A 25,180-nucleotide genomic window follows, 5' to 3' on the forward strand; every position below is an offset into this window, starting at 1 on the left:
TTCAGAAGAGAGCAGCAATTCTGAAAGCCTTCGAAGATGATGATTTTCATAGGTTGGGTGGCTCATCATCTTTTAAAAGTGAAATTCCTCTAAGTTATAAATTTTTTGAACAATCATAAGATCAAAATTGGTACCAGTTTCTGAAAATGCATCATTACTTTTCCATCAGTTAATTGTCCATGCTGTCATTATCACATTAATTAGTACCTGCGATACTGTCAGACATGAATACATTTGTGCTAACAGTCATTAACAGGCTCTTTACACACTAATGACAGTAGACAAAAACTTTAAGAATCATGAAAAAGAACTCTATAAGAAAGCATTAATTTTAAATGCATATTAAGATTGTGGTAAAATGTGGTATATTTGCATCCAGCTGAACATAAATTCAACTTTTTCTTCCTGTTGCTTTTGTAGGAATTATTGGCAATGTGGAAAAGTCAAAATCACAAAGCACGTTTCATCAACTCTATATAGGATCACAAGCAGCAACCTACCAAGAGCTACACTCTCAGCTTTTGGCCACTGAGAACATGGCAGATTTCGATAGACTTGGTCTATTATCTTTTCCTTTACTTGTGATATGGTATCACAGTTCAGCACTTTAACAGGTGTAGAATCAGTTCCTCCATCTTGTACATACACATTTACTGTCTGTGAAAGAAAAAATGTATACAGTTATTATGACAAATCAGTGCTTAAATTACCTGTAAATCTGGTTTACTAGATAGTTTAAATGCAAACAATATTTAAATAAAATAAATTCAAATAAAAATTTATTGTTCAGTGATTACTGCACAATAATACATATTTGCAATGAGACCATAGATTATTTCAGTCAGCAGCTCTTTTAAAACTCCAGCTAATTCTTCCTACTATGATAAAATAAGAAAGCTCCAGAATAGATTTTCTTATGTGCAATATGATACCATTATCAAATCCTGGGAAATTATTAATTTTTTAAATAAAGGGGAGGCACAAGAACAAAGCAGCTGGAGCACTGGCTAGCTACAGGCTTCTCTTGTGGCCTGATAACTTGGGACACAAGAAGGACAAGTAACACAGTGCCTAAACTTAATGCGTTACCAATAACCACCTGAACTGCACTTTTCTGAATTCCTAGAACACAGCACACCTTTGTCTTTCTTTATGCTATCTTCACAGATCAGGTTTTACCTCTCAAGCTGAGCAGCCTAAGCCAGTACATATGTGATCTAACATGGCTCAGATGATGAGTAGTGATTTATCCATTCCCATAACTTTATCTCCTGTGACCAGCTGCTCACTAGACATATATAAATACACAGACACATATATCTGTATATATAAAAGCCATATACAACAGCTCTGATATTCCAAGACTTTATTTATTGCTCACTATTGTCACAATAACCATAATAGCTCCAGGAAGTATACCTAAGTAGTTTATAATAGTTCTAAAATATTACTGTTTTCTGATAGTACTGACAGGTTTTTTTTTAATGTTAAAGTGAATCTCTTGAAAGCCTGTAATTTGTTAAATCTAGGGGGATTTTTTTAGAAGTATCTTCATTATATACGTCAGTTTCAACACAGATAGAAGCAAATGAGAAAATGATGGCCAGTAAGCCTCCGTGGGAGGAAAAAATACCCAAAACAAACAGACGTTGTAGCAAACCTCATTCTTTCAGTATCCAAATCAGTACAACACCACGTCTTTGTGGAGCTTTTGCTGGTCAGGAAGCTTTGGAAGCCAAGCATGTCACAAGACCAGCCAGCGATCCTAAGCATCTCATCTGGTCCTGCCAACCATGACACCTAAATTTATCACCGTGAGCCTCAGAAATGAACTTGCATGGTTGGTATTTTTATTGCACGAAGAAAAACTATGCCATACGGCAGTGAAATTAAACATGATTGCACTGTCCCTTGGCAGAACTCTCAAACTAATCATGAGATTTCACCTTCCTTTTCCTATTAGCTTTATGGTAATTAGACATGATTTGCTGCTGGTTCAGTATGCAGCATGTCAGCGTAACCAGTGATGCAAAACAGACTCAGCTTTTAAATAAGAACAATCAGAGCACAGACAACTGCTCTGTACTGTACTCTCCCACCACATCTCACTTTCCAGCAGAAGTGAACTAATTAACTCATGCTTTAACTGACCTGGGTAGATGAGTGCTCCCTAACTGTTCTCTGTTACCACAGCATCGTCATCATCATGCCGAAGATCCCAGTAATTTAAAGCAGTGCTTCACAGTCTTTTATCACACATATATCTGTGTATATCTCATTATCTTACATGTGCACACACACACACAAGATAATTGTTTTATGTGAAATTTGTGATTCTGGACCAAATACTGCTACTATACAATGTCATAGTGTTTAACATCTAAATGTGCTTGTTCTGCCCACATCTGATTACACACACACATTTTCTGCTGTTGCACTGCATTCATTTAGCTTAATTATAGGCATCAGATTTTTATGAAAAGAAACTGACTGAATAACAAATTGCTGCTATGAAGTCTTGTATGATGCACAGTGCAAATACATTTTCTTCACCATACACAAGAGAAAATGGAAACAGCACTGTCACTTAGTGCAGTTCTCTGAGTGAGACTTTCAGCTCAGATATTAACACAAAAACACCACTAATGCCCAACATAACAACTGAACTTAAAATATTCATTCTTGGTCAGCACTCCCTTTTCCTCCAGGCAGTCTAGGTAACAGCCGAGTGATTCTGTGAGTGAAAGTCCTACGGCAATCTCCTCACATCAGCCCTCCCATCAGCATCCCTTCAGAATACGCAAACAGACTTAATAAAGCTTTTGGTTAAGTTTCTCTTTTGACACTGCAGATATGTCACTGCGTCCTTCTCAGTTGGAGACAACCACAAATGACTGCTAACATGTCAATAAAAGGGGAATCGGAGATGAAAAAAATTTTTCTGACAAGATGAAATCAAAAGCGAGAGAAACAACCTGAAGTTCAAGCACAATGTTAGTGAAAGAATTTAACAACATCAATCACAAGTTAATTTAGATGGAAAAAGGGAAGGAGGTAAACACCACAGCCACTCTTCAGGCAGATCTTGAAAAATATGGAAGGGATTTACTGAAGTGAATTCCACAGTGGTAGGACTGGAATTTAACGCTTAGAAAATAGATTATAACTCTACTTTCCTGCTTGGAGACTTGCAGACCATCTACAGTATTGCCCCTGATCAGGATTTCTGTGCAGATCATAGTAGTTCAGAAAGTATGTAGTCTTAACACTGCACATTTTCATTATAATAGGAAAGTACTTTTATAACATATTAACCATGCTCTGCTTACCAATTGTGTATACTCTACATCATCTCCTAGTAAGCCTGTGTCATTCAGTGTATACTTGGCTTTCTTCAGTACAGCATCCACTGGACCTTTTTCTACCTGGTGTTTGATGGCTTTGAACAATTTATAAAGAGGCTCCCCAGCATTGTCCTGTTAAAAGGAAATAAAGCAAAATAAACAAAAAGGAAAGATATATTCAATGCAGTATGTTTAAGTATTACTGATGAAAAAACCCCAAAGGCAACAGACTTCAGCTCTTACCTTGAGGTACTGATATAAACAAATAGACATCCAGTTAGACAACATTCTCTCAACAACTGTTTCAGATCTAAAAAAAATACAATGCCAAGTAAGTTAACGGCACTTAATGACAAAGTTTTAAAGAAAAATGTTGCTTGAAGTATAATATTTTTTACATGCTTAACTGCAGGCACTCTCCTAATGCAATGATTTCCCTACAGAGTCTTGAGAGCATGTACTTGCTTTATGATAAGTGCTTTGTATTGCTCATCATTCCCGAGTACCTTCAGCTCATTACTAAAAAGCACAGTCTTTATGCAAAATCTTAAACTGTGTCTATGCTGTAAGAAGAGCTAAAAAATTAACCCAGAAGTGCACATACTGGGAAAGCAACTCTACAGATTACAAAGCACATGTGCACAGCAAGGCCTTCTGTAATGGACTGAGATAACAGGAGGGTTAAAAACATTAGTGCAAGCCTTCATCGAATACATAATGAAAGCTGATTATGTGTGCTCATTACGGAGATGACGTGTGGTATAAATGCTAGATAATCTGGAATAAAATCAGATTAAAAAGTAAATGAAATGTTCATTATTGTATTTTGAAGTAAGGTAGATGCTTCAGTAATCTTGATACAGATTCTATGTCACAGCAATATGAATAAGGAAATCTGTTGCCAACAGTCTGGCTTTTGCCTTCCATGGCTATTTCTGGTGAAGTTGTCTTCCTAATATGCTTCGGTGAGGGTGTTTTTGACTTTCACAGATAGCTGGTGTTTTAATGCAGTCATGGTGCAAAAGAAGTACATTTTCAAGAAAATAGAGACCTAAAGAATAATATAACAATCATTCAAACCTTCTTAGCATCAGCTTTGGGTTTTTGGCCACCACGTACTGCTCCATCAGTTCTAAGAACAGCGTCCTCATGATGTCAGTGTAGTATTCTAGTTTTCCATGTAAAGCGACCGTCAGTAAAGATGCAAAATACACTTTAGCTCGAGCAGAGAACTCCCTTTGGTTTTCCAGCGTGTGAATAAACTGAAATAGAAAACAAATGGAAAATCAGGTCAGTTGACATTTTTGTGAAGAACCTCAACACTTGTCTGCGTTAAGAAGATGAGGAATATTATTTTAACAGTAACCTAAACACAACATGGAAAAGTTTTCAGAAGTTTGAAAAAACTACTTGTAAGAATATGCTCCCTATCATTTGGTTTTAGATACACAGTCTGCTAATCCAAGGAATGCTAATATATTTTAACTGAAGCCTTAAGCAAAAAGGATGCTTTAATTAGAAAGAAAGAAAGAGAGAGAGAGAGAAAGAAGGAAAGAAAGAAAGAAAGAAAGAAAGAAAGAAAGAAAGAAAGAAAGAAAGAAAGAAAGAAGGAAAGAAAGAGAAAGAGAAAGAGAAAGAGAGAAAGAAAGAAAGAAAGAAAGAAAGAAAGAAAGAAAGAAAGAAAGAAAGAAAGAAAGAAAGAGAGAAAGAGAGAAAGAGAAAAAAAGAAGGAAGGAAGGAAGGAAGGAAGGAAGGAAGGAAGGAAGGAAGGAAGGAAGGAAGGAAGGAAGGAAGGAAGGAAAGAGAAAGGAAGAAAGGAAGAAAGGAAGAAAGGAAGAAAAAGGAAAGAAGGGAAGAAGGGAAGAAAGAAGGAAAGAAAGAAAGAAGGGAAGAAAGAAAGAAGGAAAGAAAGAAGGAAAGAAGGAAGGAAAGAAAGAGAGAAAGAAAGAGAGAAAGAAAGAGAGAAAGAAAGAGAGAAAGAAAGAAAGAAAGAAAGAAAGAAAGAAAGAAAGAAAGAAAGAAAGAAAGAAAGAAAGAAAGAAGGAAAGAAAGAAAGAAAGAAAGAAGGAAAGAAAGAAAGAAGGGAAGAAAGAAAGAAGGAAAGAAAGAAGGAAAGAAGGAAGGAAGGAAAGAGAGAAAGAAAGAGAGAAAGAAAGAGAGAAAGAAAGAAAGAAAGAAAGAAAGAAAGAAAGAAAGGAAGGAAGGAAGGAAGGAAGGAAGGAAGGAAGGAAGGAAGGAAGGAAGGAAGGAAGGAAGGAAGGAAGAAAAAAGAAAGAAAAAGGAAAGAAGGGAAGAAGTGAAGAAAGAAGGAAAGAAGGAAGGAAAGAAAGAAAGAGAGAAAGAAAGAAAGAGAGAAAGAAAGAAAGAGAGAAAGAGAGAAAGAAAAGAAGAGAGAAAGGAAGAAAGGAAGAAAAATAATGTGTTCTGTGACAATTTTTTAAACAGGAAAATCAACTCTCCTCTTTCCCAAATTCCCAGTCCTTTCACATCATATTATAAAGCCACTAATCTAAGTAAGTGCACCTGGGAATGCATTCTGTTCTGCCAGCAACCATAATGTTACCATTAACTAGCTCAACACTGGAGCCTCATTAAAGAATAAGAAGTAGGTAGCAGCCTAAATCTATATTTAGTTGTCTGACAATCAGTTCAATTTTTGAGAGTGAGCAATTAGATATCTTTTTGGAGGAGCTGAGTATTCATCAATCATTTTTATGAATAGGGCACTTGTTTCTGGAGGAGACTATGTCTTGGGCTGTCTGGGAGAGAAATCCAGGTGACAGCTTCCAGCAGGTAACTGGTAACCACAGCACCTAGTTGAACCAAGAGGGAATCACCATTCCCTTGGCCACGTTTCTTAAAAAGATAAACATACACTAACATGTAACAGCAGCTTTTATGGCAGGTAATATCTGTTTTCCTGCAGCCACTGTAATGATGACTAAGGCTATGCAACATGCTATGGCTGGTTCTACAGAAATGCCTATCTGTAACTCCAGGAAGTTCTGGCTGCAGTGCCACAGATTTGGCTTCGGTTAGTATGAAACCAGAGTCTTAAGAAAATAGCTTATTTCTATGGACCTCATTTCACTTGGACTTGCAAACCTACTGTGCTGAATGCCAAGGTATGCCAAGCTAAGAGACAAAGTAAATCTACTTCAATACTCACATTAATGAGAAATGATTTGCTATTGAGGAGGTTGGAGAACTGATTCAGAGCCTGCTCCACAGTCTGCCGTCGAGCCTCTGGAATATCCAGCTTTCCTGTAATCATCACATCCTTCTCCCCATCTTTGGAGGGCAAGAAGAAGACTCTGTCCGTGTACGTTTTGTAGTCCAGAACTGGGATTCCAGCTTCATTTACATCATTTGTCTGATCCTCCATTTCTATCATTAGATCTATAACACAGTTGAACAGTTGATTTAAAAAAACCAAAAAAATCTTTTTCTTTTTTGGTAGCACAATCTCTTCTCTTTGGGTACCACGCAACATAGAAGTAACTCATCACTGAAAACTCCATCTCAACTCATATTTTCTCTTGTTACTTTTGCCAATTATCCTGTTAACTATGACCACAGCTAATCCTCTGGTGACTTGCACATCTGTCTCTAGCACAGATGGTTTCCTTGTTTACATCTATTGAAAGAGAGCCTTAATGGATGTCTGAGCGAGTTCATACATATGAACCTGGGGTTGCTGCAAAGAGCAAAAAACAGACACAGCAATACTGTTTTTTCAGTTTTTTCAAAGTATGTTCTATTTTCTCTGAATCCATGCAATAATGAAAGTTATTTTTAAAAACACATAGCAATGCAGGAAAAGTACAGTTTAAAGCATAAAGAACACTAATTTAATTGAGAGGAAGGGGATGGCAGGAAGGAAGAAGGTTAAATGTCTTGCTGAAATTGATGGAGACATTTCTGTGGGACTCAGAAGCTTTGAATTTCTTAAAAGGACAACAACTAGGGAATCATCTTTCAGAAGAGCTATTTTAGCTGTAGGATTTCCAATTACCCAGTATTGTTGATTGACTAGAATACCATGTTAATTAATATAGTGACCTCGTGTTTCTGCAATTTTATTGCTCATATGCATTCATTTACCCCTTTATTTTAGAGCAGTCAGCAAACCCTAAGAGAGAAAGCATCTTGTGGTTTCCAGCTCTTTGGTATTTGCGCTTCCTCCCTGATGGCTCTTTCCTTGACTATTATTGGTCCTACGTATTTCAGACTGTATTTCATGCTGCTGTCATTATAGCTTTATACTGTGGCTCCAGAACGTGTTTTGCCTTCAGTGTTTCACTCTACTGTCAGCCAAGGTGGATGCAGTTTGGAAACTGGATTGCTCCTTGCAGATGCTTTCTGTTTGCTCAGTGTTTGTGCTTGATAGAGCAGAGAAGAAACCTTCAACCCACCAAACACCCGGAATCTGTAGCACCCTCCAGGGAGGGTCAGCAAGAGAAAGGCACCTTCTCCTTTCAGAATTGAGTATGAGGTTGCGTTGGGGAGGCAGTGGGAGAGTGCTGTTAACCTTGATTAAACCTTTCACATTTCAAAATGCAGTTTGAAATTAAGCTTCTCTAGGAACAGTTTTTGATTCAAATATTTGCTTCTGGGTTGCATCTAGAACATGGATAGAGTTAGCATTCCAGAGAAAGAAAGCTGACAAAGGAAAGAACATTCTGTCTCCAACATTTCTGGAAAACAAGACTTGGAGAGGCTTCAAGTATGGCAGAAGTCACTGAGATACCCAAGCTCCTAACATTAGTTTCAAACTCTAACCTCAAATTGGTGTTTAATTCAATCCTTCTTGTTAGCTGCTGTCAACATGAAGTAATATACTTCTCTCTAGAATAAAACCTGTGGCTTTTTTAGTAGGGATTATTTCAACACGACCCAACAGCAAGTCTAATTAGATAATGAGGTGACATTTCATGGTAATCATTTAGGCCAATATTTGCAATGTTTGCATTCAGATGCTTAATTTAAGCATTGCAATGAGTGGTTCAACATGTAGAAATACTGAGCCTACACACCTCCTGCTGTCCTCCCTGGGATGATGCTTCTACATTTATACAAAACAATTACCTAGCTTCTCAAATCAAGCATAGGGTCTTGCCATGATAAACAGTACAACATGCTATTTCTTTCCTGCGTGCTTGCCAATTATCCCTTTGCAGACTGATTGCTGAAAATACATTTTGCAGGTCTGAAAATCATTTTTTCATGTACATACTTGGCATATATTGCCATTGTGCCAAATACTAAGCGGACAGTTAGACACTGCGAACCTGTCTTTCCTCTGTGTCAATCCACTCACATTAATAATGTATGTGTATAAATAACTATAAATAACCCTATCTCAACTATTTTTATTTCATAATAGAAAACTGTGCTTCCTTTAGACTAAAACTGTCCATTTCCTTTAAGAACCTCAACTCCATATTTTACTTAATTTATGATTTTTATATGTAATAGCAAAATGTTTGCTGTGTGTCAATATCTGTGTGTAATCAAAACTACCGAGATCTACTTTGAATTATTTGTTCTCAAGAGACAGTTTTAGCAAGATAGCATCACAGGTCTTCTGATTGCTCAAGAGGATTCACAGCAGTGCAAATATCTGTCATACCTGTGAATTCCTTCTTGCACCGGTCTCTGACACTCTCCTCCAGGCCTTCAAGTTGAGATTTAATTTTTTCATACTCTCGTTCTGCTTGCTGGCTCTTCCGTCTTTATGGAATAGAAATAAGATTTACAAAAGTTACAAATTGTAAAAGCTAATAATTTGCAACAGGGGGTGACAGGAGGACTGTTGTTGGCTTAGATTTCCTTTTGAACACTAGTGACAGATAAAGAAAGGGAGAACAGCATCAGTAGCTCAAATTTAGTGCCAATCACCCTGGCACCACCACAGGCCTGCTACTTGAAAGCGTGCTGGGGCAGAGATTTGAAATCCAACAAGCACTAGCTACAAATATTTATACATACAAACCCTATATATTCAGTACAGAAGCTTAATTTGTATGTACCAAACAAAGACTAATTGCAACCTGTTCTACACTAGCTATGAGGCATCCAGGGTACGCAACAATAAGTGAACCAAGGAGGCTACAGGACATCTGCACTGCTGATACACACCATTGGAATGAAATCCACCTACTCTTAAGGACTGTGCATGAGGTCAGTATTACTAACCTCAAAATTATGCTAAGTAGGTCTCAAGTGAAGTACAGACATTGTTCTGGCCCTTTGTGAAGTGTGAACTTAATCATGAAATTTGTGTGTGGGTAACACTTATCTCAGCTTGAAAGACCAAAAGGACCACTTAGCCAAATACATCCAGCTTAGAGCTACAGTGCTGACTGAGGCAGCATAAATGTGGATGGATATGTATGCAGAATAGGTTATATCCTTCAGGGGAGGCACATTAGCAGCCATTTCAAGAATGTTATATGTGCCACTTTGCAGTTGCGCGCTAGGCAAACCTTGGACCAATGGCTTACAGACCATGCTGACTGACACCAGATAATTTGGTGTGCGTGAGAGGAATAAACTGGTGCTCAGACATATTTCCAGCCTTAACTGCTTTTCTTAAACCTACAGCTCTTAAAATTTATAAAGATATTTTGTTGGTTAAGCTCAGAACAATCAGGTATTACCTTTTAAACTTTAGGACATAGGACAACAAAAAGACATAATTAAAGGAACTTCTTACCTGTAGCAGATGATAGAAATGATGATGATTGCTATCATAGGAATAAGTACCAGTGGCAAAATAAGATTCAGTGGGATGTCACTCACACGTGTATCATATTCCACCCTTCCGAGGACCCATTCACGGAGTCCAAATTTCACCTAATTTGTTAAGCACAGACATCTGCCTCAAGAACTGCAAATGGACAGTGGTTCACTTTTCAGTTGTGCTCTAAATTCTTAGTAATTCTCACTAAGTGAATTTCTAGCTCAATTTGTCAAACAAAATAAACATTTCTGAATATTTTATATAAAATTTAGGTCAGTAGCACTTTATTCTATGAAATAATTTTACTTTACTTTGCAGAGGAAGACAAATCCCCAGCTTGCCTAGCTAGAATTTTACACTCCCATGTAAAGAATGTACAGCTCAGCAGCTTGGAAACACTCTTTACATGTGACATCTTCTAGACAGGAAGCAGAAACTGGAGGAAAAAATAACTGCAAGGAGTTTCTTTATGGTATACATTATATTGAAAAGGTAACCTACAATGAATTCTGGAAGGTTATTGATCATATCCCTCTTCTGCCTTTTCTTTGGCTGTGGCTGTACTTCAGGCGGCTCACAATATAAGTCTGTTTCGGTCAGTGTTTTTATGTTGCAAGGCTCATCACCTACAAAAGCCTGGGCCTCATCTATGGTCATGGCTTTGTTCAGGTTACTGCCCTAGACAGAAAATAAAAGGGTAAGTCATTAAGGCAAAGTCTTGGGATATGAGAAATCCCGAGTTGTTAATATCTATTTGGATCATTTTGAGCAGCAGATGTGAGTCATACTGTAGTGTACAGAAGAGCAGAGTGGAGGGGAATTATACAATTCCTTCTCCTTTTCTTCTTGACGCAAGAAGAAAAGTTCCCTCCAGTCCTTGAGAGCTCTCTGGGAGAAGAAATTTCCAAAGGCCAGACTCAACAGTAGTGGAGTCCTGGGGAAACCCAAAGTATGGCAAAAAGGCCTCTGAGAAGGGCAGGGGAGGGAAAGGAGAGACAATATTTATTATCTAGCAGGGGTAAGGCATTCTAGAATTCTAAATATTATACCAAACAGCTGTTCATTATAGGTTAAGGGTTTTTGAAAGAAAGGAAAAATCCCACACGTGTCAAGGACAAAGTGAGTAACCATAATCTCTTAATAAATTTACCTTTGCATTTATAAGTTTGTTGACTTGCTTTTTGATGCCATCTGTGAAATTTTCAAAGGTCGGGTCTGCAACATATGTAAATGAATGGCTCTCATTTTTTACAACCAACTGATAATGATCCATCTGAATAATAGTGGTAATGTTATAGTTTTCTGGATCTTCCAATATTGGTAATGAAGAAAAAACCACTGTGGTTTCATTAAGTCTCATAACCCAGTTTCCAACAAACTGTAAGAAACAAGAGAAGAACATGAACATATTAGAGTCTGATTGGTTCTTATACATAAATGTTGATAACTTCACACTTCAGAAATAAAAACACTGGAGATACATGCTCTTCAAACAGCAAAAATAACACAGTACATGGTACTTGCTAAAAAGAAAAGTAATAATGATGGGAACAAATTGTTGATTCATTATGTTCTAGCAGCTGTCCCCAGAAAAAAAACAGCTCACTTTCCATTGCCTCCAAATTCTGTGGCTCTGGACAATTGGGATATCAGTAAATTGCTCTAAGATTAAGAGGTTTACATGGGAAGTTTAATTCAGATCACCTTCTGAACCATTAAGCGTCTCAGGTTCTTTTTACTGACACTGTAGAATACCTTGTTGAAATTCAAGACTATTACAAAGTGAATTTCTGAATAAAATTTACTAATTGTTACTAATTGATAACAACTCTATTGATCTGCTCCTCACCTCACTCTCAGTTACATAAATGTTCTTATCCTACAAACTCCTTCAGCCATTCAGTTACACAAACCACAGCCAACAACACTAACACGCACAGCCAACAGCACTAACATGAACCCTCAGAACTTCCTCTACTAACACCTTAGTTTCTCACAGAAATCAAATGCCACTTGATAGATTCTCCCCTGAATATTGATATTGCTACAGAAACGGAAGCAAAACAAAAGATCAAAAAAGATTAAAAAGCGTAGTAAGTAAGTGAAGTAAGTGAAGTGTATGTAATGTAGACTTCAGCTAAAAAGTTGAGGAGATGCTAAGCATACATGAGGAGGGGCAGAAAGACACATGGGTAAATAATGACAAGAATGCTAAATAGTTTAAGATTGTCCTAGGATTTAAGGTAAGCAAGATAATTATACTTCACAGTTTATTGACTGTGAAAAGCAGTTTTCCTCTTAAAATTCTTAAAGGATAGGACCTGAAATCCAGCTGGCTTTGGCATACTCTAAAAGTTGAACCACACATAAAACACTAGAAATGCAGATTAACAACTCTATAATTATTTTTGAAATTGAGCCACGCTACAGCCTTAAATTGAAAAGCTAGCCTTAAAAAAAAGCCTTAAAACACATTCTTACTGGAAGATTGTTTTTTAAGCTCTCTATCTTTGTATTAAATTGCAATCTTCATGAGAAGAGGGGGAAATTGAGACCTACAGATAATGTCAGTTCTTAACATTACAAGCAAGATGTTTGTTTTCTTTTTTAACTTTATTTATTGTTCATGTCTTTTTTTTAGGAATATGCTTGAATATACAAGTGGAATATGCTTGAAGAAAGAAAGAGAAGATTTTTTTCTTGAGCACTAACTGTGCAAGCCAAGAATGCAATACTGTAGGACTTTTAGGGAAATTGCTGAAGTTTGCAAGGAAGGAGAAAGACAAATTACACCGCTTTCAAGTTCTGAAATATATCCAGTTTACCATCCAAAGCTTAATTCTTATATCCTTATTCATTTTGAATTAAAATAATTTTAAAGCAGAAGATTACAAGATCCAAGTAAATGTAAGTGAAGATGGCAGGAGTGGGCTTTTCTCAGGCTGAGATCCAGAACAGACCCAGAAGCCTGTTCAAACATCACTCCATCTCAAGCCCAATGAATTCAAGTGGGCAAACTCATGCATTTTTTTAAATAGATTATGTGTTATGCATCCAGTGTGATGCCTTGTGGGGGAAAAAGAAAATTACCGTTTTGGAGCTCAGTTTGCCTACTTCTGGACGCTCTGCATGTACCATCAGTGAGAAACTCTGGATCAGTTCAAACCCAGTTCCAGTTACTGTAATATTTCTCCCTCCACTGAAAGACAAAATTAATAGAGAAGTCAAGTAATTGGCAAAATACTACAGCTATAGATTGTTTTATCCTACAGCACTACTACTTCCACTAAAAACAGTTATGTAATTGCTATATGTCACATAGATATTCTACACAAAGAATTTCTGTTAAAGCTATTGATCACAACATCATTTAAAAACAGCATTGTCAACTTAAAACTAATTTTAAAATAGCAGAATAGAAAAGTGCAAGTCATTTTGTCGATAGCTTTTCACTGATGCCTATTTTTGTATGCTTTACTTCTGCAATGTTTTTGTTCAAATCTGTCCACCTACCACACACTGAGATAAAGGTAAGTGTATTTTCCACAGATCTGCAGGGAACTGGCTTCCCTATTCCTTTTCATTTGCAACGTATTTTTTAGAAGAGAATGTATTCACATAAGAAAAAGAATGCATACAAGTGGCCAGTGGGAACCAAAGTCTTCTCAGTAACAGAGATTAAGAAGGATAGCAATCCTCAGAGCAATCCATTAAAATAAGGTCAGTTCACAGGGAGGAAAAAGAAGTCTTTTAAATACTCTGGAGTAAATCACTAGTGATCTACCAAAGAACCCCTAAGGCCTCCAAACCACCCAAACAAAAATCAAAAGCAAGTATGAAAAACACATCAAATTTTACATAAGCAATTACTCCCTATACATGCAGGAAGGTACCGATTTATCTGAGAGATGTCATGGTTGATTTTATTTTTATCATCCTATTTTTAAGATCATGATCTGATACTTCTTCCTGAAAGAAAAACTTTACTTGATTCCTCTTTCTGTCAACTGTGCCCAATAGGCAGAACAGTCAGAGTATAAGTTTGAGACTATGGTAGTTTTTATTTCAAACAGTTCTATATGGAGAAAAAGCTACAACATATTCTAACCCAATTGTAAATGAGGTAATGACAAACATTTCATTACCTGCTGAAGCTATTTACAGGCTTGAACTTGGTGACAGTAGGATTCTCACTGTATGAAAATTGCACTGGTACATCAATTTTTGTTTCCCCATAGCGCATTGTGACTCCAACAGCTTCAACCTTGCTATTACGTCCTGTAACGCAAACAATCTCATCTCCAAATTCAGTGCTAAATTGCAGAAGATAAAGAAAAGGAAACATCTTTAGTTACTAACATTACTGTGATCTGTATTCTTTACTACAGTACTTCATAATAACAACAACAAAAAATTTTTCCTAAGCATTAGGAAATTACATGAGTAGGTAACCTCTTCTCCGATCATTTAGAGTTTTTAAGCAGATATGAAAAGGAATACTGTACAAACACAATGTGATGCCAGCACATTTCATCTCACTCCATTTCTGGGGGGAGAGAAGGGCAGCATTTAATAAAAAGATCATGAACTGAGAGGAAAAAATCAAGGGGCACAAAGGGATTAAAAGCATATATGTATATGGAACCACTGAGGAAACGCTGAGTGAGAGCATGGCCAGATTCGGAGCAGCCAGTCAATCAGAGTGAGCTGAAACTATAAAATTCTTTGCATAACTGAGTTCTTCAGCTTTGGTGATTTTTGCAGCTACTTATTCCAGCTGAAGCCTCTGAGTGAGTTTGTGTCTGAACGTTATGTGCAGAACCACATTGCACAGCATGAGTCACTACCACTAAGAGATATACAAAAGATTTGTGCAATTTCTAAAGGCCAGAAAAGGTTGGTGCTTTGTTAGGATACAACTCTGTATTCTTTGTTACCCAGGGTACGTACACATTGCAAGGCTGGCTACCGAGAAAAACACGAACATCCTTCTTGGAACCAGTTGCCAGGTTCATACCAGTGATGGTAAGGGTGGTTCCACCTGCTTGTGGACCACTTTGAGGTCTTATTCCTGTAGGTTGAGGGTCCTGGAAAGAGAAAGCGATCAAACTACTTCAGAAAGTTAAAATAAAATTGACACCAGTGTTAACTAGTATAGGAGATAATAGTAGTTCAATATTATTACCTGAAAAATAAGAAGATAAAAATAATGAAGGACAAGTCTTCTCAAATAAAAGTCTATCATTATTCATGTGAGCAAAGGAAGATGTAACGTGATGTGAATGTATTGATGTTTCCTTCATACTTTACTTGATACGGCTTTATATGAACTTAAATTTCCTGTTTGCAATATTTAGAGTTAACTGCCATTAAATCTGTGTGGGTTTCGTGTTGATTTTCTTGTTTTCACATTTAATATTTCTCTCCCTTATGGCTGAATCTACCTTCACCTTTCCTTACCCTTTCCTACATTCCACATCAATGACAGGTGAGACAGAACAAGTTTTACAGAACTGATACTAAAAAACAAAAAGAACATTAAGATCCCATTTATGTAGGACTTTTAATTGCAGTAAAAGAGTATTATCTCATTCTTGACTAATGAGCTCACAGGAAAAAAAAAATTAGGACTAAACTTTTCTTTATACGCCTAAAAGCTTGGAAAGGATTTCTTAAAATCAATTGAAACAAGCTTCAAATTGCCATGAAATTTTTCAGAAATAAAAATTTCTCAAGTAAGTTCACTCCTTTTGTTCTCAATTCATTCTTTGTTTCTGTGACTGCATTCCCAGAGATATGACAAATACTATAAATTAACAGTGAAGGCTTTTCATGAGAAATGCAATTTAATTACTTCATTCCTAAGTAGTCCCTACTCCCAGTTGAGAAAATCATTGCTATTCAGGACAACTCTGAATTAAGAGTGTGAGTGAAGCCATGTAAGTGGCTTGAGATCATTCAGCCTGGCTTCAGCACGCGCTGCCTACCAACTTGCTAAAATGAGTGGATGACGGTGAAGTCCCGCCTTAGGGCAGTGCTCTGTGTAGCATATACAAGATGGTCAACAGTGAGGGGACTCGGCAGCTCACTCTGATGGTTGGACTTGGTGGTCTTGAAGGTCTTTTTCAAACTAGATGATTCTAGTTGATTCTAGATGATTGTGGTTGGCGACTCTGCACGCAGCAGGGGAGTTGAAACTTTTCTATGAAACATTCTACGATTTCAATAATTCTATGAATAAAGGAAGAGCAAAGACATTTGAGGACTTCCTTCTCTGATTAGGGTTTACCTAATCACCATCACACTGCATAGATGCTCACTCAGAGGACTGGCCATGCTCAGAGGGGGAAAGGCCATGCTCAGAAAGTTTTGCTGACTAGTCACATAGCAAAAAGCTTTCACTTGCGTTATTTTACTCATGAAAAGACTGCCATCTCTGTGTCAGCTTGCAGCTACAAACACAATGGTTCGTGAGTGGCTGGTGGAAGAGGGAATGATGTACTGGAGTTTGGCTGAAAGCTCAGTGAGTCATTGATAGGTATTAAACTAATAGCAGGAATTTGTAAAAATGCATTCAGTTGACCTTGTGATTACTTGACAAACTTGCTTTATTGAAGCACTGATATTATAGAAACATAGAGAACTTGTACTTGCTGTGCTTGTTATATACTTTCATGTCTGAGCAACTTCCCTCTGAAGGAACATATCACGGTTCAGCACACTTCACAAATCCACAATGACAACTGTAATTTGCTCTCAAGTCATTGAGCTTTAGGAATATGCTTTAACACTAATTGGGTGTCAATTGCTTTTCTTCCCTAAGAGAAATCTGTTTGTAAACCCTTCACTCCTCAAGATGTACGATGATACAGCACGTGACTGCTCTCATGAACTAACCTCTGATTTCTTTTTAATTTAATACATCACTTGAGTTACAACATTTTATGTAAGGAATTGACTCAAAGTAATTTTTAAGCATAGTTTAAATAAAAGGGAACATTGATTCAACATAATGGAGTTGACTGAAACTGCTTACTTAGATCTATACAGCCCTCTCTGTGCATACTCTTCTTCAGATTTAATTGCTTGCTGATTTAACCTAAATTGAGATTACACAAGGGTAAATAAAAGATTTGAATAGGCCAGTTTTAAAAGTCACATCTGAAGCTTAAATTAACATGTCTTGATCTGCTCTTCACAAAAAAGCTTATTGGTGGCTTTTTGAAACTCAATTTTGTTGATTAAAAATACTACAATTGAAGTTGTATTGCTCGTAAAAACTTACTAAACACCTTACATTTAACCTTAACAGACAGAAAACCATGCTTTTTATTAACTTCAAATTAAGTTTTGATTACTACAAAGTGTTAAGTATATTGGACTAGTACATTATAACCAGTAAAAATCCACAGCAACAGATAGATGGATGTGGGAGGGACAGCTTCCAGAAGTCAATATTCCCCAAAAACTACTAAAAATTAGTGGACAAATGCTTTACCCCTCAACCTCAGAAAAAAACTATGTAGACTGTGTAGCCTTTTTTCTAAACTCTATTTGTCAAACTTTTATACAAAGATAAATAATTACACCATTAAAGCTCAGTTGGGGTATCTGATCCATAACTTAGGCAGTACAACAGTTGGTTCAGTAGCTAACAATCAGCAAATACCAAGCAAGTAATGAACTCAAAGCAGAACCACTGAGAACCATTTTCTGTGGGACCTTTTATTGGCAGCCTACATGAAAACTCTCTATGAATAACAACAGCAATGCGGATGTGAAACAAGTAGCTGTTCCATTTTCTCCAGAATTTCCTTTTTTTATTAGAAAGACTCCGGCTCTGCTAATAGTTAAAGAGCTAAAAGGAGATGGATCCAGGCTTTTTGCAGTGGTGCCCAAGGACAATTTCAAGAGGCAAATGGAATCTGCTCTGGGCGACGCTGCTTGAGGAAGAGCTGCACCATTTGGCTTCCAGAGATCCCCGCCAACCCCATGCACTCCGTGATTCTGATCATTTTGTGAAAACTCAGCAATGCCAAAAAAGAGAACATGCTACCCACACCTCACCCCACTTCCACAACACAGCTGCAACATGGAGCCAGCACATCTCAGCTTCATTTCAGGTTAATGAAAAGCTGAGGCCAAGAATTGCTATGGTAGCTACTGCAAGTAGCAGCTGAGAAAGTGGAATAGTTACGTTTAACCCTTATTTTCTCTTTAATCGCCATTTTTGTAGTAATCCCTCAAAGGGCTATTTTAAAACAGCTTAATCCAAAGTATTCATATTTAACCTATTTAAACTAATTTTGAAAATACCAAGAGCACTCCAGGGACCAAATAACGTGGACATCTAGTAAAGATCTAATAAGGAGAAGCTGAACTAGGCTCTGTGTGCAGAGAAGTTTTTCAAGAAGACTACTAAAACAAAGCATCATAAAGTAACAGCTTGTTACCACAGACTTGTCAGGAAAATAATTTCAATAATTCTAATTTGCTGTTTTCTGCTTCACAGTCTTTTCCTTTTCCTTTTCCTTTTCCTTTTCCTTTTCCTTTTCCTTTTCCTTTTCCTTTTCCTTTTTTTTCCTTTTCCTTCCCAGGACCTTCCAGAAAAATAAGCAGCTTAAATAAATTATTAAGAATTTTAACCATTTTATTGCAAAACCAATGCACTATCAGCAAGATTTAGTGCTCTTCTAAAATCTTCACAGATGGCTCAAAGTACAAAACTGCAGCAGCCCACCTGGTGATAGTCTTAAGAGTACCAACAGAGGAAAAGTGTAGCTCACCCAAATGCTTAGCCAGAAAGCATTTTTCAGAAATGCAAGATCAGCAGGAGAATAAATTTTTCTGAATACTATGATAATTTTAAAAAAGCCTGTCAGCAATGGTACGATGCTTTGAGAAGAATTATGTTGCCTCAGAAGGAGGCAGCCCCCTCCCATATGTTACATCATGCTCACTCACATGTGGAGAGGTTCAGACCTTCGCAAGCTACTAGGCTGAGCCTTACTGTACCAACTCTAGCAAAGCTGCAAGAAACCTATCCACACCTCTACTGACCACAGCCCTGCACGAGATTCCTTCCTGCAGAAGAAAAAGAAGGCAAAGTGGTAAATCCTTCACTGCTAACCTGGTTTGGATGATATAAAAATTGCTACTTTTACCAAGAAACAAGCCTCTTTCATCTGGGCTAAATCCTGGACAGTGCTAAAAATTCAACCACTACAACCTACACTGATCAGCCCAGGACCCCAAGTGCTGTGAGATCAGCAATAATACATTTTCAAAATCCCCTCAAGGACTGATTTCCTTTCTCCTAGTTTCTTCGCTATTCTCCTTTCAGTTCCTGAATCAAAAGCTCTCCTGCACTCATAACAGATACTCTGCTTCCATTTTCATTCCTCTGCATCTCCATATCTGTTTGCTCAGTCAGAACGTGCCTGGGGGACGTCACACTTTCTGCAACACTGCACCACAGTGCTTGCTGCAATTATGATGTTAAGCAGAACATTTGATTATGTGTCCTATATGGAATTTATAGCAGCCTTGTAATAATTCTTCTGGAAAACATCAGCTCTTGTGAGGGCTTGGCAGTACTTCATTTCTCATGGACGCAGTAACATTTAAACAACCCTACCAACATTAATTTAACTCTTGTTTTATACTTCCTTCAAGCATAGAAAATCAAAGTTCACATACATTGTAGTCCCTTTCTCATGTTGCTTGAAAGAGGAAGATAACTCTTTAAAATTGCAGTGGTCTAAGCATTGGACATATTTGATCACTGGGCAAACACTGCTCATGTCTTCTGCGTACACTGTGTCTGAATGGGCACAAATCTCCTCTGCAGTAACAGGTTCCCTCATGCCTGGGTTTTCTGACTGCCTGGCTTTCAAAAGCCTGCTCCAATGCCTGCCAGTTGCTCAGTGGCCTGTCAAGGCATGTAGGTCATCTCTCAGCAGAAGAACTTCTCATGACCCTACCCTTCTACCCTTTCATGACTAGGTCCTGTGCTTGAAGGATGTGGATTTGCAGTTTTGATATGCGCATCCTCAGCTGTGCTATTTGAAGAAGGATCTCTTCTCAACAGGTGCAGCTTGCTCCCAACAGGTGTAGAATGATTTATCCTGAAGAAACAATTTGCTCTCAACAGGATTTCTTGCTTGTAGGTCAGCGCAGATTTTAGCTTGTCAGCCATGGGAAATTTGAGTATTTGTATCTCTTACATTCCAACTTTCCTTAAATCCTTGGTAGAGATAATAATGCCAAGTGAGAGGTCTCAAAATACACCTGCAACCTCTCTCTCTCATGCTGTACCAGACTGCTGGGTGAGTACTCTGAGCTGATGAGCAGGTTTCCAGGGCTTTGATAACCAGTAGGTAGCTTTGGTTGAAGAATAATAATAATACTGTGAATAGGTTACCTCTTCTGCCTTGATGACTGTAGTCAGTGCTGGTCCTGTTGATATAGCTTACCTGAAAGCAGTGGTTATCTACTCCAATTGGAAGCAGTGAGGCGATGATAATATCTAAGCAGAATCCTTGCACACTGCTTATGGTATATAACATTTAAACAGTGTGACATTCTTTTGTAGCAAAAGAGTTTATTCTCTTTGCAACACCAATGAATTACTTGCAACTTACACTCACATTCCTGTGTACCCAGGTGCCTTTCCTTGTCCCTGCATCACGGACTGCCCTGAGCTTTACAAATTGTATTTTTGGGTTGTGCCTCACAGTCATGTCATATTCTTGTAACAATCTGTCTCTGAGATACACTGTGCTTCGTCAGCACACAGGTATGAGGGGAAAATAAAGTCCTGGCAGAAATACTAGCACTGGCCCAAGCATGCATATGACTTCATGTCCAGGCCACCTTCCAGTGTCCTGTTTTCTTTGGTGCAGCCAGAAACCTTTCCTTGCTTTCTGCTTTCATCCTCCACCTCATACTTGCAAATTTGTTCACAAAAATGCTTATATATTATTTGTCATAGTTTCATGCTTTCTGCATGCTGGAGGGTAAATTATCTCCATGTCTGTTCCACTTATAATCACATTTAGCAGCAAACTTACTTATTAGCAACGTACATGACTGCTGCTCCTGATAGAGCTACTTCAGCCCCTCTGAGCACTTGCATCTGAGCTCTTATATTTTTCATTTTGTTTATTAATCTAGAATGAACGTTTTCATCTTTTATATTTTGTTGCTTGCAGTCAGTCTTTTTGCACAGGTAGGAAGGTGATTTGTTATTTCTTTAAGTTTCTGATTACAATGCTACTAAAATATAGTTTTTACAGGCTGAAAGTGTTCCTAGTGTTTTAGGAGTCTGAGGTCTGCTGGTGTCCAATTGAAGCACAGCTTTTATCTGGCTATCAGCAGGGTTACTTTTTTTCTCCTTTTCTTCCTGCTATCCAGCTTCTTTGCAACTTTTCCATTAAAGATACACAGGTGCAACACAGAACCCTTCCCCCAGCTTCCTTTTCACTCCCCTGACTTGCACGTGGGATTTGATCCGCCCCGCCAACTAATGCTCTTTTTCACTCGTTATGTTTATTTGCTTTTTCAGCTCTCTTGGTTTACATAGTTGTGCCGAGCCAACCCACTTCTGGTCTCTCACACAGCATCCATGAACAACAGGACTGCAGTCCTATGGAGCATCACTTAGGTTCCGTAGATTTTCTTTTCCAATTTCTCTGCTTTTTCTAATATTCTACCATCAAGCACAACCTGAACTTTTTATATTCTGCTGTATGACTCTGTAAATAAGGATACTAACTGCTGTATTACTGAGCTATGATAGGAAATATCTAGCCCAAGAGTGCACCACTGAGATAAAAGTGATCACCTTTTGTCCTTCACTAATACAGAAAATGGGAGGAACAACCAGCCACCAAGGAGGCCACTGTTGAAATGCTGGCCAGAAATTCAAAACAGTTGGAAAGCAACAGAGGATGGGAGACCAACAGAGATGTAAAGAGACCTTGCACAATGTCTGCGCTTCAAGGGGGGATGCTGGACAAAAAGCAACCTTTCCAGACCACAAGCAGAGACAAATGGGAAGGGTAAAGAAGACGGTGGCAGAATATATCCCCATGATGCTGTGGGAGCTGCCAGCTGCAGCACGAGGGGAAGCCAGCAACAGATGGATGTGTCAAGTGGGCATAGCAGGCAGCAAATGGCAGAACTGCCTGAGTCCCTCCTGCCAGCTTCTACTGCAGCAACCTCTGTCCTGGGCTTTGCCTTTAGTGGGACTGCACACCCACAAGCACGGTGTGCCCCCACGCTTCCACACATGGAAGGCATGGGGTGCTGTGCTGGGGGCCCGAGGAGGATGCACACGTACATGTGGGCAACACTCTCACCAGTGTACAGAGCGTGTTATTACTCTGCATTTATCTCATCTGTCCTGTCTCCAGCAAGTATCCTTTCCCTTTCCTCATCCTGATCCCAGCTGCAGTCAGCTCTGGCTGCTGAAGCAGGTCTGTAAAACAACTCATTTGTTACCAAAATTATCCCCCCCCGCCCCACTCAGTGCTGAATTGTTCTGCCAACCCTCGCGCACAAAAATTAAACACATTAAAGGCATAGTCCATGAAGTGCTGGAGGCACTCGCCGCCTTCATGAAGGTCAAAGTGTAATTTCATGGACTGCAAAGGTAACCACAGGAGCTGAATTAAGCTTCTGAACAGGGCACATGAGCAGCTCCTTCCCCTCCCTCTGTCAGACACAGGGACCTGTTTCCCCAGACACGCCACCCACTCACAGGACAGCGGGCGGACAATTTCTGTTGAGCACACTGGCAGCCGCTCCCTGAGCTGGCCTGTCTCATAGGCCTGCAGGGCCAGCGCAGCCAGGCCTCGCTCCTGGGTTACAGCAATGCAGGCCGGTGAGCCAACCCCTGCTCTCCTGGGGCTGCTGTGTGTGAACCCGCAGCTTGCCTGAATGTTTCCAGGTGTGTAGGCAGAGCGTATGCCAAGTGATACAAACCGCCTGCAGTGGGTGGGAGGCTTACACGCAGGGCTGATATCCTAAACAATGGATGGTTTGGACTGTAGGCAGCATCTTTTTGTCCTGAGGCAGAGACCACATCATTTTCTGAACAGACCACAGAGCCCTTCGGGCAGCTCTGATGGAGAAATGGAAGCACGTTGGCTGGAACACCTGCCTATCATGTACCAGTGTTCACTAGCAGCCTTCAAGCAGAACCCACAAGCAACAAATGGAAGGATATATTTTTAAGTGATGCCTCAGATGACAGAGATTAGGTTTAATAATGTCCATGTGAGGAAGGGCAGCTTCCCAAAACCTCCGAGCTATCCAGCTCTCCTGGCCCCTGTGCAGGCTGTCACACAGCCAAGATGTGCTCCAGAACTTTTATTACTATGCAGAAGGATAATACGTAGCCACTGTCCTCTGGCAGCAGTTCCCAACTGTTATGGGTGTCTGGTTTATTAGCATCAATCATAATGGCAACGAGCCATGTAAACTGCCCCTCTCCCCCAAACTATAGTGCAAAATGGATGTGCCATGGTGAAGACTTGTGGAGAAGAATTAAGGAGGGAACTGAGCCTCCACTGGAGTCCTGTGGCACTGATGGCACTGTGGCAGTGAGAGATCCCCCAGTGACTGCTTCTAATGTCAGGAAGGAAACCAGAGGATGAATGAAGATAAGAGAAAAATACTGATTTGCAAGAACATTACGGTGGAAAAAAAGTACCTTGTTAAATCTATCCTTCCATACAGATTCATATTCAAACTCCCAGTACAGTGAGCAGCCATCTTCATGTTTGTTTTCAGATCAGACTCTAATTTGTTGCTCTTTCTTACATTTATTTGAGCTTTGTGAAACCATGTAATCTTTTTAATCTAAAGCTCACAGAGCTGCTCTTGCAAACAGGCACTGAAGAACCTGGAGCCAGCTGCAAGCTCTCATTCTGGTGGCTTGAGTTTGAAGATGAGATATTCTGGGAAGGAAGCACACTTGTGTGGTATCAGTAGTCTGAGTCATTTAGCTGGGAAAAGCTTAACTCCTACCTTCAGTTCTGTTTCTCGCTGCCATCAACAAACCCATCAGATGAACAAACAAAAAGCAGGACTGGCCTTTATCCATGGCATGGCTTCTCCTGAATAGAGACCAGCCACGTTGTCAGAGGCACAGCATAGCTGGGTATTAAAATTTACTGTCATTTCATTTCTATTTCAATAAAAGGAGAATGGTTATTGCTGGATTCTGCTTATAGTGAAACAAACAATAAAAGGTCAGTGGAGGAGGATGAGGTTACCAGAATTTAATTTCACTGGAATGTCTGTACTTGAACAACACTCAGGATAGAAGAAATTGTGATGGGTTGGGGGACATAAAACTTTCTGTTATGGAGCAAATATAGATGAGATGTTTACTATACAGCACAGACTTCTAAGGAACAGGGCATTTTAGTTCAGGAATGATTTTAAATTGAAACCTTGGCTTTTTTTCTAACTGGATTGTTGACCCAACTAGTGGAAGTCCCACCTGCTGCTTGGCTCAGCACCATGCTGGCAGAATGGAGCAGAAGCACAAGCGTAACCCCAGGTTGTGCTGACTGGGAAGGTTGTCAGTCCAGCTTTAAAAGCACACTTCATTGTTCTGGCTGGGCATTAACTACAGCCAGAGGTAGCTGATAATTGATTATGAGGTCTTGCTGGCAGCCACCTATCAGATATATGAACATCAGCCTGTAGGCAGTATGGTAACACTTTTGCTCTGAAGAGACACCAGGTCGAACAGCTCCTTGTCTCTTTGAGTTGCTTGTACACTTCTGCGTGGTGGTGCCACACTGCATTTCAAATGGACACAGCTAAAGCTGAAGCTATTGTGCTGAAGGTGATCAAAGCACACATCAGAATCACTGGTATTTACCAGCAGTAGAGCAGCAGATAGAGTACCAAGGAAAGGGGAAAATACATAATAAGAGATTTATTTTAGAAAGGTTCTTGAAAAGTATTTTCTTTCTTTTCTATATATCAAATAGTGGAGCTTTAATATAAAGCACAGATTTTGTGTATCTCCTAAAAGGAGCCACCAAGAAACTGCCTGAAAACAGCAGCGAAA

The 25,180-nt window shown here is 38.9% G+C and overlaps 1 protein-coding gene across 8 annotated transcripts in view; it reads right to left on the reverse strand.

Annotated features, from left to right (window-relative positions):
* Nucleotides 1-25,180, reverse strand: part of PLXNB2 (plexin B2) — a 250,023-nt gene that overhangs the window by 18,892 nt on the left and 205,951 nt on the right. For all 8 annotated transcript variants that reach the window (XM_090136759.1, XM_031614992.2, XM_031614983.2 and 5 more), the window contains 12 exons: nucleotides 15,040-15,176; nucleotides 14,235-14,402; nucleotides 13,180-13,288; nucleotides 11,240-11,467; nucleotides 10,591-10,767; nucleotides 10,063-10,202; nucleotides 8,977-9,077; nucleotides 6,514-6,743; nucleotides 4,425-4,606; nucleotides 3,588-3,654; nucleotides 3,330-3,476; nucleotides 501-657 (listed from right to left, as the gene is read on the reverse strand). In XM_090136759.1, coding sequence (XP_089992885.1) covers nucleotides 501-657; nucleotides 3,330-3,476; nucleotides 3,588-3,654; nucleotides 4,425-4,606; nucleotides 6,514-6,743; nucleotides 8,977-9,077; nucleotides 10,063-10,202; nucleotides 10,591-10,767; nucleotides 11,240-11,467; nucleotides 13,180-13,288; nucleotides 14,235-14,402; nucleotides 15,040-15,176 — 1,843 coding nt within the window. The remainder of the gene's footprint in view (nucleotides 1-500; nucleotides 658-3,329; nucleotides 3,477-3,587; nucleotides 3,655-4,424; nucleotides 4,607-6,513; nucleotides 6,744-8,976; nucleotides 9,078-10,062; nucleotides 10,203-10,590; nucleotides 10,768-11,239; nucleotides 11,468-13,179; nucleotides 13,289-14,234; nucleotides 14,403-15,039; nucleotides 15,177-25,180) is intronic.

This window comes from Phasianus colchicus, chromosome 1 (assembly GCF_987193195.1).
Source record: "Phasianus colchicus chromosome 1, bPhaCol1.hap1.1, whole genome shotgun sequence".
In the NCBI taxonomy this organism is placed as follows: Eukaryota; Metazoa; Chordata; class Aves; order Galliformes; family Phasianidae; genus Phasianus; species Phasianus colchicus.